The sequence below is a fragment of the Fusarium sambucinum genome, chromosome I (genome assembly GCF_050947815.1).
Source record: "Fusarium sambucinum isolate potato_lamoka chromosome I, whole genome shotgun sequence".
Lineage (NCBI taxonomy): Eukaryota > Fungi > Ascomycota > Sordariomycetes > Hypocreales > Nectriaceae > Fusarium > Fusarium sambucinum.
Window position 1 is genome coordinate 5,943,780 of NC_139294.1, and position 19,220 is coordinate 5,962,999.

At 48.5% G+C, this 19,220-nt stretch overlaps 7 protein-coding genes across 7 annotated transcripts; 1 reads left to right on the forward strand and 6 right to left on the reverse strand.

Moving 5' to 3' along the window:
- Positions 1-81: 81 nt before the first annotated feature.
- Positions 82-695, forward strand: FSST1_004629 (uncharacterized protein; the record flags this gene model as incomplete). The annotated part of the gene is made up of 4 exons (XM_083230823.1): positions 82-241; positions 293-409; positions 463-527; positions 579-695. 4 exons carry the CDS (start codon positions 82-84, stop codon positions 693-695), a joined length of 459 nt encoding a protein of 152 aa, XP_083088059.1.
- Positions 696-3,064: 2,369 nt separating this feature from the next.
- On the reverse strand, positions 3,065-4,386 carry FSST1_004630 (Alpha/Beta hydrolase protein; the record flags this gene model as incomplete). The annotated part of the gene is made up of 3 exons (XM_083230824.1): positions 3,065-3,627; positions 3,680-4,098; positions 4,169-4,386. 3 exons carry the CDS (start codon positions 4,384-4,386, stop codon positions 3,065-3,067), a joined length of 1,200 nt encoding a protein of 399 aa, XP_083088060.1.
- Positions 4,387-5,045: 659 nt separating this feature from the next.
- On the reverse strand, positions 5,046-6,023 carry FSST1_004631 (aminotransferase; the record flags this gene model as incomplete). The annotated part of the gene is made up of 1 exon (XM_083230826.1): positions 5,046-6,023. The coding sequence occupies one exon, from the start codon at positions 6,021-6,023 to the stop codon at positions 5,046-5,048; it is 978 nt and encodes a 325-aa protein (XP_083088061.1).
- Positions 6,024-6,824: 801 nt separating this feature from the next.
- Positions 6,825-8,585, reverse strand: FSST1_004632 (cytochrome P450; the record flags this gene model as incomplete). The annotated part of the gene is made up of 5 exons (XM_083230827.1): positions 6,825-6,947; positions 7,008-7,328; positions 7,385-7,618; positions 7,687-7,750; positions 7,798-8,585. The coding sequence occupies 5 exons, from the start codon at positions 8,583-8,585 to the stop codon at positions 6,825-6,827; spliced, it is 1,530 nt and encodes a 509-aa protein (XP_083088062.1).
- A 1,307-nt stretch (positions 8,586-9,892) lies between these two features.
- On the reverse strand, positions 9,893-13,795 carry FSST1_004633 (uncharacterized protein; the record flags this gene model as incomplete). Its single annotated transcript, XM_083230828.1, has 1 exon — positions 9,893-13,795. The coding sequence occupies one exon, from the start codon at positions 13,793-13,795 to the stop codon at positions 9,893-9,895; it is 3,903 nt and encodes a 1,300-aa protein (XP_083088063.1).
- Positions 13,796-15,366: 1,571 nt separating this feature from the next.
- Positions 15,367-16,272, reverse strand: FSST1_004634 (alpha/beta fold hydrolase; the record flags this gene model as incomplete). Its single annotated transcript, XM_083230829.1, has 1 exon — positions 15,367-16,272. One exon carries the CDS (start codon positions 16,270-16,272, stop codon positions 15,367-15,369), a length of 906 nt encoding a protein of 301 aa, XP_083088064.1.
- Positions 16,273-17,897: 1,625 nt separating this feature from the next.
- Positions 17,898-18,686, reverse strand: FSST1_004635 (GNAT domain-containing protein; the record flags this gene model as incomplete). Its single annotated transcript, XM_083230830.1, has 1 exon — positions 17,898-18,686. The coding sequence occupies one exon, from the start codon at positions 18,684-18,686 to the stop codon at positions 17,898-17,900; it is 789 nt and encodes a 262-aa protein (XP_083088065.1).
- Between the last annotated feature and the right edge of the window lie 534 nt (positions 18,687-19,220).

Here is a 19,220-nt window from a genome sequence, read left to right on the forward strand (position 1 = left end):
TCTTCACCCTACACACTCTTTCTCAAACAAAGACTCCTCCCTTTAGCTACTTGTCCCAAGTTAGCAATCTTTACCATCACCATGCAATTTTTCACTCTTTTCGTCGGCATCATCGCCATGCTCAACGGCGCTATCGCGACTCCTTTCGCTGAACCGGCCGCTGAAGTTGAGACTCGCGATATTGTACCTCGAGCTCCAACGGTTGGCGATCTCCCATTGCCCAGATTGCCCGCTCTTAGACGTAAGTTGTAAACCAAGAAATCCCACACCTCTCAAGTCTAATCCATCCAAGGAGCTGAGAAGACTGCTGCCAAGGGCGGTAGCAACTGTCCTTCCACTGGCGGCAATCAGCAAGGCAACGCCTGTTCCTCTGGAACCCAGTTCTGCTGCACCACTGACGGCAACGGTGGTAAGTTATGCACTGCTTTGCTTTACTTGATACTCCAGCTCAACATTGTTCAGTCCAAACATGCTCCAACTCTGAAGTTTGTACCGCAAAGATCATTTGCTGCAACAACAACAGCGGCGTAAGTTTCATAAACCAACCCCCTCTCAGACTTTGCTTATGATTTTCCTAGTTTCAAATGTGCATTGGTGAAATTGATTTCAATGCTCCTGTCACTATCAACATCAACATCTACAAGGGTGGAAAGGGCGGAAAGGGAGGAAAGGGTGGCAAGGGGTACAAGGCTTAGTGTATAACCGACTGTTTGATGCCGAGACACCACGTTGTTTTGCTATTTCACTCCATTTTGTATCGTTTTGTTATTTCACTCCTTTTGTACCTTTTTGTTATTTCACTCCTTTTTGTATCTTTTTGCCATGGGCTTGTACCTCGAGTAGTTTCATGTGTACTATGTCACCGTATATAGGCACTCATAACGGTGCAAGGCCATATTTGCCTTAGTATACGTATTGTTTCTATATACCTTGTCTTTGTTCGAATTTGAGAACTGAGTGATAAAACTCCAGCTGAACCATTGTTTGAAGTTCTTCACAATACGAATATGGTACCAAAGACAATAATGTTTTCCCACCCTTTGTAGCTATCCAGATTGGGTGACAATATCCGCGCTGTGATTCCCAACAATATGTTCAGCTTTCCAGATCTGTGGAAAGCAACGTTAAGCTAGAGCCTCACCTGAACCGTGCATTCCTAGCGGTTTTTGTGACCGTTGACAATGGCCAAGAGGCTAGCATGGCAGGAAACTTTTCGCCCAGAGTGGTATGGTCAAGACTCAGGTTGCAAATGTGTTAAGGGAATTTAGCTCCTGGAGATCGACTAATCTGACAACCTCTTTGACGAAGAAGTGATTCTCGCCTTGAAGGGGTAACCAGCTGAGTGTCCTATACAACCTACTAGTCTTGCTGTCTTGGTGGTTTGTGTTGCAACCGCAACGCCTAATCACATCCCTTGTGATAAGCAAAACGCCTCAAGCTGTTCAGCTCACGTCTTCGGATCTCGGGCTTTGACAAAAGCGTTGAATGTCGTGGTCCCAAACAAGACTAGGTCAACACGAACTAGTGCCCCGATGGCCTGGTCTACCATCCCAGATTGGATAGAAACTATGTGTGGCGGGAACAACACAAAAAGAATCCTTGTCGATTTAAACCCAATAGCCACTTCCCTCAATTTAGTTAAATCGAATATGTAGCAGCAAAGGGCATGCAAGACGTGGAGCTTGAGTTTCTGTTGGCGATGACTGGGATATTTCAGCTGGAACGGCACCCCGCACAGACAAAGGAAACCCGGGGTTTTAGGGCGTTTGATAGTTAGATATTGCTCGTGAACATGTTCAAGTGAAGGCATTTTGGGCATTGACATGTGTTTAACAAGATTACACTTGAGGAAGGAAACGTGGTCGACTACCAGGCGGACCTCTCACACCCCACGTATGATTGGACCCAGCGACATAGAGTATTCTCGGTGACGAGATGCGTGAAGGTTTTTCAATTACATTATTGCTTCTTGACCAAATTCGGCGACTGGCTGAGTGGCTGAATTCTAAAGCTCAACTACTGCAGACCCAGCCAATGACGCGATAAACGAGGTCAATAGTCCGTTTCCAAGCCCCAGGCACACTGGCAACAGTTTCTTTATTCCCTTGCAAATGGTAAGACAACGGATGATCCCATGTATGATCGGTAAAAAGGATGAGGGTACCTGTTGCCACTGGAGATCTGGGTTGAGACGCGATTCGTTCTCTCGGCCATGTAGAGGCTGAAATGCCCCAGTTCCCCGCAAGTGACGATGGGGTATCGTATCCGATGGTGCTAGTCCTATCTCTTATTGATTCCGGGGTAAAACCTACGCGCCGAGACATGGTCCCAGATTCCCGTTCTCAGGGTCCAGACTGGTCTCATCGGTATTGCCCATGATCGATATTGTCTGATCATTGGTGACGCAGTTATTCACCGACATCGGTAGCACAGAGAGAAGGTCGCGCTCGGACTGTCGGCGTTGTGCGGCACCCGAAGTACCTGTACAGTCTCTCCAAGGCCCTGCAATGTTTCATACGACTGGATATGAGTGAATCCAGCATTGCATGATTACAACTGCACCATTCTAAGCTTTTCCAGTGACAAGACTATTGTTTGGCGGCGTTGGATTATACGAGGATCCGGCTCGTCGGCTGCAGGGCCCCTGAGCCCCGATCCCATGTCGTTACTGGGGTTGAGCATTCTTCGAAGCATTGGTATGCGATGGTGCTTCATCACGTGAAATGAAGCGGCTGGACTGAAATGAACGCTCCTAAGCAGCCAAAGCAATGCGTGAGCCATAGGGTAAGTTTGTGAAAGCAGAGGTAATGTACGAAAATCATGTCTAGAGATTATGGGCTTCGGATACGAAAGACTTCTATGGCATTAATACTCTATTCAGATGTCTTGACAAGATCGGAAGTGAAATACATGGCTTGCAATCAACTCATTCCGTTGAACGGTCTTTTCTAGAGTGAGGGTTAACTTCTGTGTCATCGTCAAAGATCTGCAGCTACCAAGTGATTTGTGCAGTAGAATGCCGTCATAGTGATTTGAATCTTTGCTAACCATATTGACCACTACCTCAAATTTTCAAACTTCCATCAGCAGAAATTTGCTTCACAAATTCGTCCACAGCCTCCAACAACTCCTCTGGTCTCTCCAGGGCAGCAAAATGGCCACCACGCTCATGCCTCTTGTAATATACTAGATTTCCTAGAGTCGCGGCCCAGGCGACAGGCTTAGGCGCAATTTCTTGTGGAAACCAGCTGTAGCCAAACGGCTTGGTGATCTTCGGTTCCGGTCTGGCAGGGGCACCACCAAATGCAGGAATTTGGCGGTACGCATAGATTGACGTTGGAAACGTGTCAGTGAGCCAGTATAATGAGACAGAGGTTAGGGTCTCATCAATAGGAGGTTCTTCGTCTGTCCAGTCGCGAAATTTCTCGCCGATCCAGGCCAAGAGTGCCAAGGGCGACGATGAAAGGACAAGACCGATTGTGCTTGGCTTGGTGGCATGGGTCATGGCATATGCTGAGCCTCGCTTCGCGAATTCTTCGCCACGCACAAGGGCTTTCTTTTCGGCTTCTGTGATTTCGCCTTTGACATCGGCTGGTTCAGGAATCATGCACAGGTTGATATGCATGGCTGAGAGTAACCGTTAGCTTGACTTACAACTGTTAAGTATACTGTCACATACCTTTGCACTCTTCATAGTTTGCAACAAGCTGACGAGCTACCATGCTCCCGAGATCACCGCCCTGGGCGATATAACCACTTCCAAAGCCCAATTGGACCATGAGTGTATTGATCAAGCGGGTAAAATCCTCAGCGCCAAAATCTTTGTCCATTGGTGGCTTACTTGAAAAGGCGAATCCTGGCAAGGATGGAACGATGACATGGTATGGGAGCGTTTCGGGAGTGTAGCGATTCTTCAGAATCGACAGGATCTTGAGAAACTCTAGGAAACTACCTGGCCAGCCGTGAACCATCACCAAAGGGACAGCGTCTGGCTTTTTTGAGAAGATGCCAGTGAAATGCATATCAAAGGCGCCCTTTGTATCATGGATAGGTACTATCCAGTGGTTGTATGAGTTGATATGCTTTTCGGCAGCTCGCCTGTATGAAGATGGTCAGCTACCAGGTTGAGTTCCAAGTGAAGCATATCCTTTTGTTTGCATCAACATACCAGTCAAACTTCATCCAAGCAGCTTTAGCATCTGTGAGCCATTGATGAGTGATGCCAAAGTTCTTCTCCTTCTGCGTAGACTCATAGGTAGGCGGTGCGATCTTGCCAAGCTTGATAAGCAGCTTGAGCTCATCAACCTTTTCATCATCTATTGTCACTTTGAAAGGCCTTGGCTGGACGAGAGCCCCAGAGGGAACTTGTGCGTAGCTGTCTGCCATCTTGATGATGATGATGATGATGCCTTCGCTGATATGTGGGTATGAAATTTCACGTCGATACGGTGAAAAATGAGACGATGGTTGATGAAGTATGAATCTGCTAAAGGGGAATATGAAGAAAGTTACTCTTCATTCTTATCTAGGTCTAACAGAGAGAATACCGGGTTTTCTAGAGTCTTTATGGGAGATCTACGAGAGATCTGATCAGGGCATCAGATTCAGGTTTCCGGCATGCCCGGTGTTTTTGGGCCACGTCATGACTCCACGTTACAGTATTGTCCAAAATCAGTCCAATCATCATGACTCATCAGCATTTCAGTATTAAGAACGGATATAGAGAGACCAAATCTGGCATTGAATCTGTTGCTCAAGAGACGCGGATTGTCCGCGGACATGGATGTTGTCTGCAGGGATAGTTGGCTTTACAGTTGAAACTCCACAGTTCTGCGTGCCGTAGAGGTTTTCCCCGCACCGGAGTCCGAAACGACACCGATAAATAGTACCGTCATGTCCGTGGTGTAGGTAATATTGTTATAGAGGCAATTGTCATGGAAAGGCAAAACAAGCGGTCTGATACGGGCAGAACTAAACAATCATACCATCATACCCAGGATTTTGAGTAAGGAGTATAGGCATAATACAACGTTGATCCCATGCCACTACAGCTTCAGTTTCTGGTAGTCAATCTTGAAGCTGAACTCATCCTCCCAGTGCATCGCCCAGTATCGATCCCAGATGGCCTTTGTGACAGGCCCGACCTTTCCGTCCTTGACGGGTTTTCCGTCCATGGTGGTAATGGGCATGATTCCTCCAGCAGTGGTACACATGAGAATCTCATCGGCTTCATAGGCCATCTCAACAGGGACATTCTCAACGCGAACCTCGTGACCACACCATTTGGCAGCGTCAATGACGCTCTTTCTTGTAATTCCCTGCAGAACTCCTCGATCGGGGGTGTAAAGAACCTTGTCCTTGATAAAGACAACGTTGAAACCAGATCCTTCGGTGATGTTTGTGTCGCCGTCGGTGAGGAAAGGGTATTGCGCTCCACGGTCGTAGGCTTCGAACATGCCGCGGGTGAAATCATTCCATTGAAGGTTCTTGATGGTGGGGTCCATAGAGCCAGGAGGGATGCGACGAACGGTTCGTGCGATGATGGCATTACCGCCGTGATACTGAGCCTCGGGACTCATGACCCAGACATAGGGTTGGACGATCAAGTAGAGGTGGTTCTTCAATACCTCACCAGGCTTAGCCTCACGAACAGGCTTCAAGCCACGAGTGACAATCAGCTCAACGAAAGCATCCTTGATCCCACTCTTGGCCAGCATGTCGAGAAGAGCCATTCTGATCTCATCGCGGGGAATAGGGAACTGCATTCGCATTTTCTTGACGCTTGCCTCAAGACGGTCGAGATGCTCATCAAGACGGAAGAAACGGCCGTCCCAAACTGAAGGCACATCGTAGGTCAAATCGCCATGCATGAAACCTTGGTCCATCATGGGAATGCGGGCTTCGTTGAGGGGGACAAACTCGCCTTGGATCCAGGCGATGCCTTTGGCGTAGACGTTGTCACTTCCCTCGAGGGTGGCCTTGCGCTGGGCATGGCCAGCGAAGATCTTGTCCATGGTCGACATTTTGGCTTGTGTTGATACGATGTGGATTGAAAGTGGTGATCGGGAGAAGGGGACGGGGAAGGGGAGTTTATAAGAAGTGACAGGTGGTTGGTATAGAATAAGATTATTCTGCTGGTTCAATCCGATCGAGACACGTCTTTAGACAGATCAAGCCTCGTGAGCAAGAAGATAGTTCAATTAACAAACTCAATTGTGATAAGTCGAAGAGGAGTTGAGGTCGAAATAGTTGGGGTCAATTGCAGACAAACCCCGTTCCGTCCCTCGTTTTTGTATACGGTATGACCGCTCTTGTACAACCCCATTATCTGTCATCAACTTCACTCGTGTGTTGCACAAGATTGAAGATCGAGGGTAATTGTATTACCTTGATGGCGTAACTTGTCTCAGATCGTTGGAGAGATCGTAGCCAACAAGGTTTCACACAAGCCACAGAACGCACTGTATTACTTGATGACTTAAGGCTTACGCTACCTGAGATCGGCACGAGTCGCATTTGTACCCCCACATGACCATTCCTTCGGGACTAAGAATAGTAAGTCATGAGACGTAGAGGGAATGTGAGACTGGCCAACCGAGATAAGAGTTTGACTTTGGGTGGCAGTAGAGTTGTTTGAAGAAAGTCAATGTAAAGATGGTTATTATGTACATTCCAGTGAGTATTAAAGTTCTGTTGACATTCAAGCCTTATCACGCAATCGAAGAGATCTTATCATGTGTAGAAAATTCTAGAAACATGATGCATTACCCATTCCCAACCCCCATTTCCTTTCGTCGACATCTCATCTTGTAGTGAATGAAACTTCACTCCATGTCCTCTGCCATCGTAACACGAACTTTGAGTCCATGATCTCGGAACAGAGCATAACTCTCGGACGTCATAGGCTGAAGTGGTTCAGTGAGCTGAAAGTCAAATACCCGAAGCAACTGTCCGTCATACATTAGCATACATCACGAGCACCTACATCTTCTGTATCTCAGTCTTACCTCGAAATAGACTTTGTGCAGCTCCATCAAGGCTATCGGCTTCCCAGCGCACATCCAGCGCCCGTGGCCAAAGTTCATCTCAACGTTGCGACGCATCTCGGCAAGATCAGGGCCTGGGAGACCGATAAAACGTTCGGGTCTAAAGACATCAGTGTCTGGTCCAAATAGCTCCTTTGAGCCCATAATGGCGGAGAAGTTGGTAGCAATGGCTGTGCCTTCGGGGACAAAGTATCCGTTGATAGTGTCACCACCTGGTGGTACTTCTTTGGCCTGTTGTCCTGTGCTTACTGGTCGAATACGAAGACCTTCATAAATAACCGCCTTCCATTAGTTAGTCCGGGAACATATTGGTTTCGGGTTTATACTGGTATACTTACTTGTAGATAAGGCAGCTCTCGTGCCTGAGCAAGGGTGATGGGACTAGAGGCGCGACCCTCGTCTATCGCCTTTCGGATCTCGTCTTTGAGTTTTCGGTAAATGCGAGGTGATGAGATGACATAGAATAGAGTGACACGGAGAGCTGCTGCGGTAGTGTCTGATCCTGCAACAAACACAAACAGTGCTTCAGATTGGGCATCGCCTTCAGAAAGTCCATGGGCTTTGAAGGAGCTCTGCAAGAAACGAGGCATAAGAGATTAGCAAATCATCAACTTTACATAGTAGAACGAACTATACATACCAAAATGTCAGTCTTTTCGTTTTGTTCTTGACTGTAGTGTGCTCGAACGTTGTCGTTGGTAACTCTTGATAACCGTCAGTACAAGTACTTATTGTGCCAGGGAAGACAAACTTCATCAAAGGACCGATTCCATTGGGATCAGTGTCCTTGGGACCAAAGTATTTCAGAAACGTAGGAGAATATAACACGGCTCGAATCCATGGCACGTCACTTGTCACCGCCATAAATGGCATATGCTCAGCTACCGTATCGTAGAAGTGATACGGATCAGAGTCTGAAGCACAACACCCAAACTCGGTCCCCAACGCGACCTTGGAAATGACATCTAGTGTGAAATAAGACAAGACGTTGATGAGAGACATTTCGCGAAACTCGCCACAAGCGGGGTTGGAAGCATAACGACCACGGATGAGTGCAACCAGGTTGTTGACTTGCTGATCGACGGCATCTTCGAGCTGAGGCGTGTCACGACCACTGTACGCAGGCGCAAGACGAGCTTTGACTTGATCATGCTCATGAGGATCTCGTACACTGAACATGGTGTCGTTGTAAGGGTTCAACCGGACACCGTCAACCCATGTTCCTTTGCTATAGGTACTTTTTCTTCCAGACATGCGCTTGACAACCTCCACGTCTGAAGTGACAAGAAGCTCTGGACCAATACGCACCAGTGAGCCGTACTTTTTGTCAATATCCAGGAATGATTGGTGTTGTTGGCCGCTCCATTCTGTCCAGCTAACCCAAATGTAGCTGAATCTTGCGAACCATGGGCCTGGGATGTGTCGGAGCCGATTCCAGGCGATTAATGCTGTCACGAGCCACCAAAAGGCTCCAAGGACTAGCATAGTCATGGCGATGCCGCCAGGTGTTTTGAATGTTGACATATCGGGAAAGTCCATTGTTTGTCGTGGCAGTGGGTTGTCTTCAGATGATAATATGATAAAGGTAGATCATCCTAATGGACGAAGACGATGGACTACTGGACATATGCCTCTATATGTATTGACTTCCCCGCTGAGTACCAAGTCCATTTCAGAGACCCATAATGATTGCCTTATCTTGATCAACTTCGGCTGCATAACGGGAAGCGCTAAGTCTCGTGATATGTGATGAATTCATCTCTCATGCGTTTTCTTTGGCCAATCGATCACCTAATTTCCATACGAATGGCAGGAGTGAGACCTGCATATACTCTATAGGGCTTCACACAGCCGCCAAGAGTCAGCCTCGTCTGCAGTATAGTGCATCATGTGCCCCCCTTTCCAAGCGAAAAAAGAAAAATAGTGATATTTTCTCTTGTCTCTGACGTCTTTATCACCAACATGCAGTTTCCAAATGCACATATTACACACTTTGCGTGGGGTGAGCACTGCAGTTTGCTTTACGAGTCGAGGCTTCGTCACCAACGAAATTCCTGCAAGTGAGACATGTTTGCGTTGCAATCACCATACATACACCATACACTCTCAGCCCGGACTGTTTTCGAATACCTCTTTGGGGTTGGGGGTGGCACACTACTAGATAACGATTGAGTAATATGGACCAAACACGGAGGCTGAGATTACTGTTGATGGCGAGCTGCTGTAACTTGTCACCTTTATTGAAATTACTAATCAAGTGATTTTAATATCCTGATACAACGGTCTAACCTGCCTTGCTGCTTCAAACATACAGCATTGTGTTTCGATTAAAAAGGCCGCTTTACCTGCCCTTTTGGGGAAGTAAGACATGCATGGAAATGGCCTGTTCTGGTACCTGATACGTCAGAAGCTGACATCGGAAAACGATAACCTGATAATATTGCTCAAGTCTTTGCTTTGTTGATATTTATGCAAATCTCTATTGGTTAAAGCGTATGCGTTCTTATTGAAAAGATTGGCTATTGTAAAATACAATGTGTGATCCGATTTATTGACCTGCGTTGTCAGATTAGCGTTATAGTTGGAGGTCGAGATCGTGTTCAAAGCTTGCATTTCAGTTTAAACACCATAGAATCAAGTTCAATTCAGGGACAGTAACTATGTAACAAGGAAAGATGTATGTCGTATTGACGCTATTGCTATCTAAGCTAAATGCTTCTCATGTACAGAATATAACAGAAATCTAAATACAAAACAAGTCGTGAAGATCGTGATAAGATGTCATTCTAAATATATGCAAGGGAGCATCCTGGTTCCAGACTCATGGAATGCTAATTTTCATGTCCTTAGTAAGGAGGAGGAGGGTAGTAAGGAGCAGATGGCTTCTCGGAAGCAGTTGTGTGGGGAGTCTCAACAGGCTGAGGAGTCTCGATGGGCTTGGTCAAGATAGACTTGGTCGAGATGGGCTTGGTCGAGATGGGCTTAGGAGTGTGCACAGGAGTCTCGTAGCGGAAGGTAGTCTCCTGGTCACCATGGTTGCCGGGGACATAAGTCGTAGACACGGTAGGAGGGATAACCTTGGTGGGAGCGGGAGGCTGGTAGACGCCAGAGTGGGAAGGGTTCCACTGCTGAATCTGAGTGGTGGCTGTGGCGTAGACGGCGGAAGTGACCTGGCCGATAGGGCAGTCTGTGACCTGAGGAGGGCAGGCAGTGACAGTGAAGTACTTGGTCGTGTAAAGAGTGGACGTCATGTTACCAGGACGAGGACCATAGGTGGCTCCAGGTCCGGGGACAATCTGGGTCTTGGTGACGGGGCAGAGAGTGGTCGAGAGCGCGATGGTCTCAGTGACGACGTGGGGACCTTCGGGGCAGTTGGCAATACCAGGAGCGCAGGCCGTGACGGTGCGGATGGCGGTCGTGTAGATGGTAGAGGTGGAGTAACCAGTTGTCACGATGTGCTGAGTAGGAACTGGGTAAGGCTCGTTGCCACCAGCAGGCTTGGTAGGAGCAGGTTGCTCGGGTTCCTGGGGCTTCTCAGGCTCAGAAGGCTGCTCGCCAGCAGGCTTGGTAGGCTTGGACTGTTCCTCGGTGACAGGGCACACGGTAGTAGAGATGGCAATAGTCTCGGTAGTAACGTGAGGGGTCAATGGGCAGTCAGGAACCTCGGGGCCGCAGGTAGTGACAGTTCGAACACTGGTAGTGTAAACAGTTGAGGTAGTGTAACCAGTGGTCTTGGCTGGCTCAGTAGGCTGAGGTCCGGTAGCCTGGGGCTCGGTGGGCTTGGGCTCGGTGGGCTTGGGCTCAGTAGGCTTGGGCTCAGTGGCATGGGGCTTGGTCTGCTGCTCAGTCACGGGGCAGATGGTGGTAGAAATAGCAATGGTCTCGGTGGTGACGTGAGGAGTGACAGGGCAATCGGGAACATCAGGCGCGCAAGAAGTGACAGTGCGGATGTTAGTTGTGTAGACAGTTGAAGTGGTCCACTCAGTAGTAGAAGGAGAAGCAGGCTGAGTAGATCCAGCTTCGGACTGGCCTCCGGTCACAGGCTTGGTAGCAGTCTCGGTAGGCTGTTCCTCAGTAGCAGGCTTGGTGGGCTTTTCCTCGGTAGCAGGCTGAGTAGAGATAACCTCAGTGGGCTTCTCCTGGGTGGCGGGCTTGGTAACTTGCTCCTCAGTCGTAGCGATAGTCTTGGTAGATCCGTTCTCGGTGATGATGACCTTGGTGACAGGCTTGGAAGGGACAACCTCAGTGACAGGGCAGACGGTGGTAGAGATGGCGATCGTCTCAGTGGTGACATGAGGAGTAACGGGGCAATCAGGCACATCAGGAGCACAAGAAGTAACAGTGCGGACGTTGGTTGTGTAAACAGTTGAGGTAGTCCAGTCAGTGGTGCTAGCAGGCTCGGTAGGCGCAGGCTGCTCCTCGGTGCCAGTAACGGGGCGAGTGGACTGCTCTCCGCTCTCGGTAGGAACAGGGTACTTGTTGCCATCGGTAGTGATAGCCTGAGTCTCAGTCTCTGTGGGCTGTTCCTCGGTTACCGGCTTGGTGGATCCCTCGTGTCCAGTGACGGGCTTGGTAGGCTGCTCCTCAGACTCGGTGACGGGGACAGTAGACGCCTCGGTGGCAGGCTTGTCTCCAGTTTCGGTAGCAGGCTTGTCCTCGGTCTCAGTGGCAGGCTTGTCCTCGGTGACGGTCACAGGCTTTGTAGGCTGGGCCTCAGTCACAGGGCAAATGGTTGTGGAGATGGCGATGGTCTCGGTGGTGACATGCTTGTTGTTAGGGCAGTCAGGGATGTCAGGTGGGCAAGAAGTGATGGTTCGGACGGTAGTTGTGTACACGGTCGAGGTGGTCCATTGGCTGGTTGTCTCAATAGCTGGCTCAGTCTGGCTGGGGTTCTCGGTGATAGTCTCTGTTCCAGTACCGGCGGTCTCGGTGTGAGGCTTAGGAGGAGGGTATACACCAGTGGATGACTCGACAGCGGGAGCAGTCTCAGTTCCAACGGGAACGGACACGGTCTCAGTCTCGGCAGGTACAGACTCAGTCTCGGCAGGTACAGACTCAGTCTCGGCAGGTACAGACTCAGTCTCGGCAGGAATGGTCTCGGTCTCGGTCTTGGCGCTCTCAGTGGTCTCAAAGGTAGACTGAGCAGGAGGAGGGTAAACACCAGTGGAAGTAACAGTCTCGGTCTGCTCGGGGACCTTCTGAGTCTCGGTCTCGGTCTCTACAGGGACAGAAGCAGAACTAGTCTCAGTTCCAGCCTCGGGAGGAGGGTAGACACCAGTGGATGACTCGACAGCAGGTTGAGTAGATCCAGATTCGGCGGGAGCAGTCTCAGTCTCAATGGGCAGAGAAACAGTCTCGGTGTTCTGGTGCTCAGATTCGGTGGTTCCAGGGGCCTGGTACTCGGGAGTAGAAACAGGAGTCTCACCCTTCTCAGTAACGGGGCAGATGGTAGTTGACACAGCGATGGTCTCGGTGGTGACGTGCTTGTTGTTGGGGCAGTCAGGGACCTCGGGAGGGCAAGATGTCACTGTGTAGACGTTGGTGGTGTAAACGGTTGAGGTAGTCCAATCGGTAGTAGAGGCGCTCTCAACTTCAGTGGTCTCTGGCAGGGCAGGCGCAGTGGTGTCGTTGGAAACCTCAGTGGTAGTAGCCGCCGAGCTAGGCTCAGTGTTGGTACCCTCGGGTGGGGGATAAGCACCAGTGGAGCTGTCGACAACGGTAGATCCCTCTTGAGTCACATCGGTGCTCTGGGGAGGAGCGTAGTCGGAAGTAGCAGTAAGAGCCTCAGTGGAGTCCTCTTGAGCGGGCTTGGTGGTATCACTTTGACCAGGAGGAGGGTACAAATCAGTTGCGGTAGTGACACCAGCAGTGGCAGCATCAGTGGTTACATCAGCAGTAGAATCTTGTGCAGACTCAGTCGTTGAGACGCCCTCTGGAGGAGGATAGGCATCAGAGGGAGTGTTGGCAGGAGGAGGGTAAAGGTCAGTTGCGGTGGTGGCATCGGCAGTAGTGACATCGGCAGTAGGCTCTTGCGCAGACTCGGTGGTTGGCACACCCTCTGGAGGAGGGTAAACATCAGAAGGAGTTTCGACAGGGACGTCAGTGGCAGAAGTAGCCTCAGCACTGGACTCTTGTCCAGCCTCAGTGGATGGAGCATTCTCGGGAGGAGGATAAGCATCCGAAGGGGTGTTGGCGGGAGGAGGATAAACGTTGGTGGGAGTAGCAGCCTCGGTAGTCTCATCTACGGCAGGCTTGCTAACAGTCTCAGTGGCTGCAGACTGAGGAGGAGCATAGTCGGTGGTATCTTGAACTTCGGTGGTAGCGACAGTGGGGACGGCGGGAGGTGGAGCATATTGAGTAGTATCCTTCTCAACAACCTCAGAGGTAGGCTCTTGAGGGACGGGAACCTCAGAGGTGGGAACCGGAGCCTCGGAAGTAGGTTGAGGAGGGGCATACTGAGATGATTCCTGCGCAGCAGGCTGAGTGTTCTCAGGAACATCCGGGGGAGGGTAGAGATCACTCTCCTGGTCGGCAGGAGGAGGATAACTTCCCTCATCGGCAGGAGGAGGATAAGATCCCTGGTCAGCGGGAGGAGGGTAAGGGTCGGTCCGCTTCTCAGCAGGAACAGCGAAGTTTCGTGTTTCATGAACGATAGATGTTGAGTAACCCTGAGGCTGGTGACGACGGAAGTCTAAAACTCCAGCGTTGACTGCGCCAATGGCAGCAGTGAGAAGGTAGAAGCCTCTCATTTTGAACAGTTCAGCGAATGTTGTAGCGAATGAAAAGAGATAATGGAAAAGGAAAAAACGAAAGTAGAAATTGTTACTGTTGTTTGATGCTGAGGAATGAAAAGAAAGGACTGAGTGAAGCCGAGATGGACATGAATCTTTATACAAAGGAAGTGATAATGTTGAAAATGATCGACTACCAGGTTCGATCCATCTCAGCTTGCTTGGTTTATTCCGTGTCAATCCATCGTATCATCCAAGATTGGAAAGACCCCGTCGAATACGGGCGCTTGCATGTTGAACATGGCAGGGTGAGGTCATTCAGGGATACCTAATTGGGATTGATAGGGCGGTCAGTGGTTGGATGAGCTGAAAGCGCCTATAGATCATGAGTGGGTATTACTGTCGATTGTCAATAGGATCCAAAAATACGTCCTAGACGATTCGCGGTCGATCATGAATGAACGTGAATGTGGGCAGAAAAAGTGGCCTTGTTTGTGGTCGGACCGCCGGCACCTTTGACAATCACTCTCTACCCTGTCTTGCCTATGACAGGGGGTGATTGGGCAAAGGATAGTTGCCCAACGATGGAGTAGTTCGTTAGCTCTGCATGAAACATTCTAATAATGAACATACAAACAGAATGCCTTGTCTCAAATCGTCTGTCAAAGAAGCATGTTTCGTCTGTCGAGAGCAAAAAAAGAAGAAAAAACCTGCACAATGGCTCGTGTTTGAACTGAGGGTGATGTGATTGTGTGCTATAATTGGCATTTCAGTCTAACCTCTTGTCGTCTCTAGTCTAGTCTGGCCACTGAGCGGCTATAAACAGATCATCTCATGCAGGTTATGGTTGGCCCATCACTCACGACCTAGGTCTCATCCCTGCAAGCTTGCTCCTCCAATGATTGGGGCTCTGCGGCCAAGCAAATCTAGAAGGGAGAAATCAACTCACCACGTCAAGGACTCTGCATTAGCATTCATTATACGAGATGGACTCTAGGAATAGAAAGATTCAGAATAGAAAAAACTTGAGTTTTGCTGTTCAAGAGCGGGGTGACTCTTTTCTTAGACATCTACCGACTCTTCTTCGGTGTGTCGGCATCTTGAAGTCCGAGCAGACTTAGTGATAAAGGAGAAGAGTTCAAGGTACTTTGTCAAAGAAGCGCCTAAAATGTTTTGGAGATTAAAGATCGTCATTGAGATAAGATGAAAGTGAATGTCTTTTGTGCGGGAAACGTAACCTGAAACAAATGGCGTAGGATTGGCGCTTATCAAAAATGGTTGGTTAGCGCGCGGTTCCTCAAAAAAAAGCCACAAATCGGACAATGGCGTCAGCGTTTGAACTACCCGGGAGTAACAAGGAATTACCCAGTTAACAACAAAGGATAACGAAACCTCATAGTAAAAGACAGATTATGAATTGGAATAAATCAATAATATTATTCTTAATACTTAATTATGGCCTTGGACCTGTCACTCTTGCAATCGATCAACAGGGCCTTACTACGCGTCGTATCAAATGATTTCATGATGGAACACTAGGATCTACAGGATTTCCCACAGTAACTATGGGCAACGTGTTTTCTCATTCATCAACATCTATACTGCATCAAGATCCATGTTACAGCATCTGCAACTGTTTCTGGAGAGACCAAGTGTATCCGCTCTCCAACTCCAGTTATATATCGATAATGTGATCGTTCAGACAAGTTCAGAAGACTCTTTTGTCCCAACCCATTCAGTTCAGCTCCTCTCATGTCATTGACGTCAGCCTCAGTCTCGTTTCCCATCCACTCTCCTTCTCCATATATCTTTCTCGTATCAACCGCAACATCCGCCTGGACAACCACCAGAGGTACACGTCCGTATTCAGGCTGTTCAGCACTGGACGGGTCTATGACAGCAGAGTTTTCTCCACTGACACGGTATTCGGCTATTTCCCTTCCAGCTGCTGCTTGATGACCCGCACGAGCCTCTTCGTCTAATAAAGATTGCCACGCCGACTCGCCTAAACGATGACAGTCTCCATAGCACAGCTTTAACGAATCAGACCTTGAAAGTTTCGGTTCGATAGACAGATCTAATGGCCCAGTCTTTGCGTCCACAAATACGAATCCCTTGAATTGAGCAAGGTTTCTCAACTTTGTAAATTCCCGCAGTATGCTGGCACCACGAGAGTGGCAGACCATGATGTAAGGTGGTGCGATTTTCGCAGCTCGTAGGAGCGTATGTAGTTCCATAGCTAGGGCCGCAGGTGCTCTTGAGTCTCCCGAAGGAACATATTCACTTTTCCCGTATCCGTCACGTTCGTATTCGACCACGGCCATGGAATCTGCTAGCATTTTGGTGACGGCGGTCCCTTCTTTGATACTGCTGCCTATGTCGGGAATAATGATCACAATCGGGTTGTGGGCGCGTCGGGGCGGGCCGTGGACCGTCACCTCGAGTTTATACGAACCCAGATCGACAAGGGTTGTGGAATTGTGCTTTATCGACATGACTGCTAGATTTTTTTGATAGCTTCTACAAGTCTTCTTGTGCAAAAGAGTTGCCATATCAAGTTTGACTTGAGAGGGGCATCTTATCTTATCTTATCGTTATCGCATCTCGGACTTGTGTCCGAGGCTGTCATTTGATTATAAACATCATGCCGGTCCGTCAACGGGGGTACGGAATTGAGGGATTACAGTTATGGGTTTGCGGTTTGCTTTTTTATTCGAGATGATAGACCTAACTTGTATTCATGAACTTGTATTCATGAGCTGTTTTCTTTGAACATGTGATCCTACCTAAGGAATCACGCTCAAGTTCTACTCCGCGTATAGATAGATATATGTAAGGCTAAACCGTAAAGGCTCCTTGTACACAGTAAGCCTCGAGGGTGGTACTATGTAAGTAGTTTAGTGCACGTCTCAAACTCGCTAGTCTAGACTAGGAGTGTTCCCTAGCTCGAAAGTTGGACTCACAATTCTTACCGTATTCCCAGATAGACATTGACACATCAAGAACACTGAGATCAGAAATGAGATCCGAGAGTACGGCTCGATTTGACGTGATACAATATGTTCGTGACAAAATCCTCATTTCTGCACGATCTCGATTACCCCATTCCCTGTTCGAGGGTAGAACACGTCTTAGGGTATGGGGTTACATCTTGCCTCGGCTGCAAGTCCAGAAGGGAAACTTGCTCATGACTATCAACGTATGGATCGGCACGCTGGGTGCGCATACATTTTATGGTATTCAAACTGGTCCCCCGCTCTTTTGCTCAACAGTTTTTGATATTCTATAGATTTTGAGACCATTTGGTTTGAGTTCATTCCTTCTCTGCATCCTTTAGAGCACAGTCTATCATCTTCAAGGCATCGTTGCGGAGGATAGATACTGCTATCACAAACAATTATAGTACTATTGTGCGCCTGTGGCATTAACTCGTTTTCCCCCTAACACGCTTCCTCTCGCACATATGAAGTCGTACTCCGTCCAAGGTAAAGGAAGTTGGCGTATCATACATAGCTTCATGCTACAGATCCGAACATCAACGTTTCCGGCCATCAATCCCCCTCAAGATGTGCTACAAACCCAATTAATCGAACTGATGGCCTTTATCTCATTTTTTTTACTTTTGTTGTCTCGTTCCCCGCGTGATGGTTTCTCTTATGACTGCTCAATTCTTCAGCACTGCCTCGAAACTTTTAATTGGATAAACTACACACAGTGATACAAAATACCTGTATCATGCTGAAAGATAATTGAGAGGTCATAGTTATACATCATCTTGAGGTTCTACGTTTGTATTTTACATGTGATAAAATCATTACATTGAAGGATAAGGACCATGGTTCAAGCTTATGCCTATCCACAACGTGACTCCTGTTTCAGGTCCCCCTTTTAGGCATGTCGATATATGACAGGTGTTATTATCACAGAAAAAAAGAGGTTGCGAGGTATCTGTCTAGCTCAAGGCTTAGTTAAGTGAATGTATGATTGTCTAAATGAATTAATGCTATCGTTTCTAACGAAGTGTCGCTTTTGATGCTACGCATGCCCCAAAATCAGTGATTGCCGCCTTGATATATCTTTCCCAACCTCTACAAATCCATTGTATATGCGATTGGAGTCTTTATTCCGAGTCCGAATCCTCCTCAACGGGCGGTCTGGGGTTGCAAATCATAGTACCAGACCATGTGATAAGATTTCCCACCCTTCCTTCTCGGGTATCCATACTCTCGCAACCACCCTGCGCAGCAACCGGTGCTTGTGCCAGGATCTTCGCGAAGAAGTACTTGGCGACCTCGTTGCTAGCCTCCCATTGGAAAACGACACATTCGTCCACCTTGTCGCCGGGCTCCTTATCAGGAACGACCAGGGGAATGAGCTGATGACGTCTTCTCTCACGAGGGATAGCCCACCAGGAATCCATAATGGCTGTCCAGAGCTCTGTTCCGTACCCTTGTCGGCAATGCTCGGGCTTGATCAGGAATTCGGCTTCAGGCCAGCCGGAAATTGAAGAAGACATGCTAAGAACATCCGGCAGACCACCCTCGCCGATAAGCTCACCGGTAGACTTGAGGAAAGCACCAAACCACCAGTGGCATTGGTCGTCTTGTACTAGAGCGTGGAGTTGTCTTTCAGACTCGTCCTTATCTTTGTTGGCTCGGCCACGTGCTGTTGAGTGGACTTGGAGCTCTTGGTTCTTGCGGAGCTCATGGAAAGCGTCTAGGTCTTTCATTGTGAAGGGACGAACGACAAGACGCTCAGTCTCGAGTGGTTTTCGTTCGGAGGCGCCAGGGATGGGGCGCTCGGGAAGTGTAACAGAGTAACTGAACCATGGCGTCATGCCTAGCTCCTGAGCCTGCTCCTGGCTGAGGAAGATCTGAAGAGAGGCCAGGGCCTGTCGTAGTGGTGCCATTGTTTCCATAGTGATTGTGTATGTGTAAAGCTATTGAAGGTTCGTACTAACGATGACTAGAGTAAGTTATCGAAATGGACGGATAGAGAGTTGGGATGAAATAGATACGAATATCAGATGAGAGAAAAAAGTCACAAGTGCCGAAATGACAGTCTTTAAAGGATTGTCTCGTATGATGTCGATTTGGTTCTAGTGAGGTTACATGGTAGAAAACCGGCAGAAATGAGCGGTCTGTTCCTATTTCTCGCTTCCTTTACGACAAGTCAAAGCGACGTGGGAGAAAAGCCGTTGGACCGGCAAGGGCCTCGCAGGGATCGTGGAGTTGGGTAGCCAAACATGTTGACTTTAGCAAGGGTTGTTGGTGGAGGAGGGTGGAGTGTGGGATTGTTTTGAGCAGCCTCGCGCAAATAACAAAATGAAACGCTGCTCCACCACAATTATTCCAATTGATCGAACTAGAAGGAGACACAGTGTAGCGGAGATGAGGCCAAGTGGTAGAGTGGCAGTTTTGCCTTTGAAACTGTCAAAAAAACA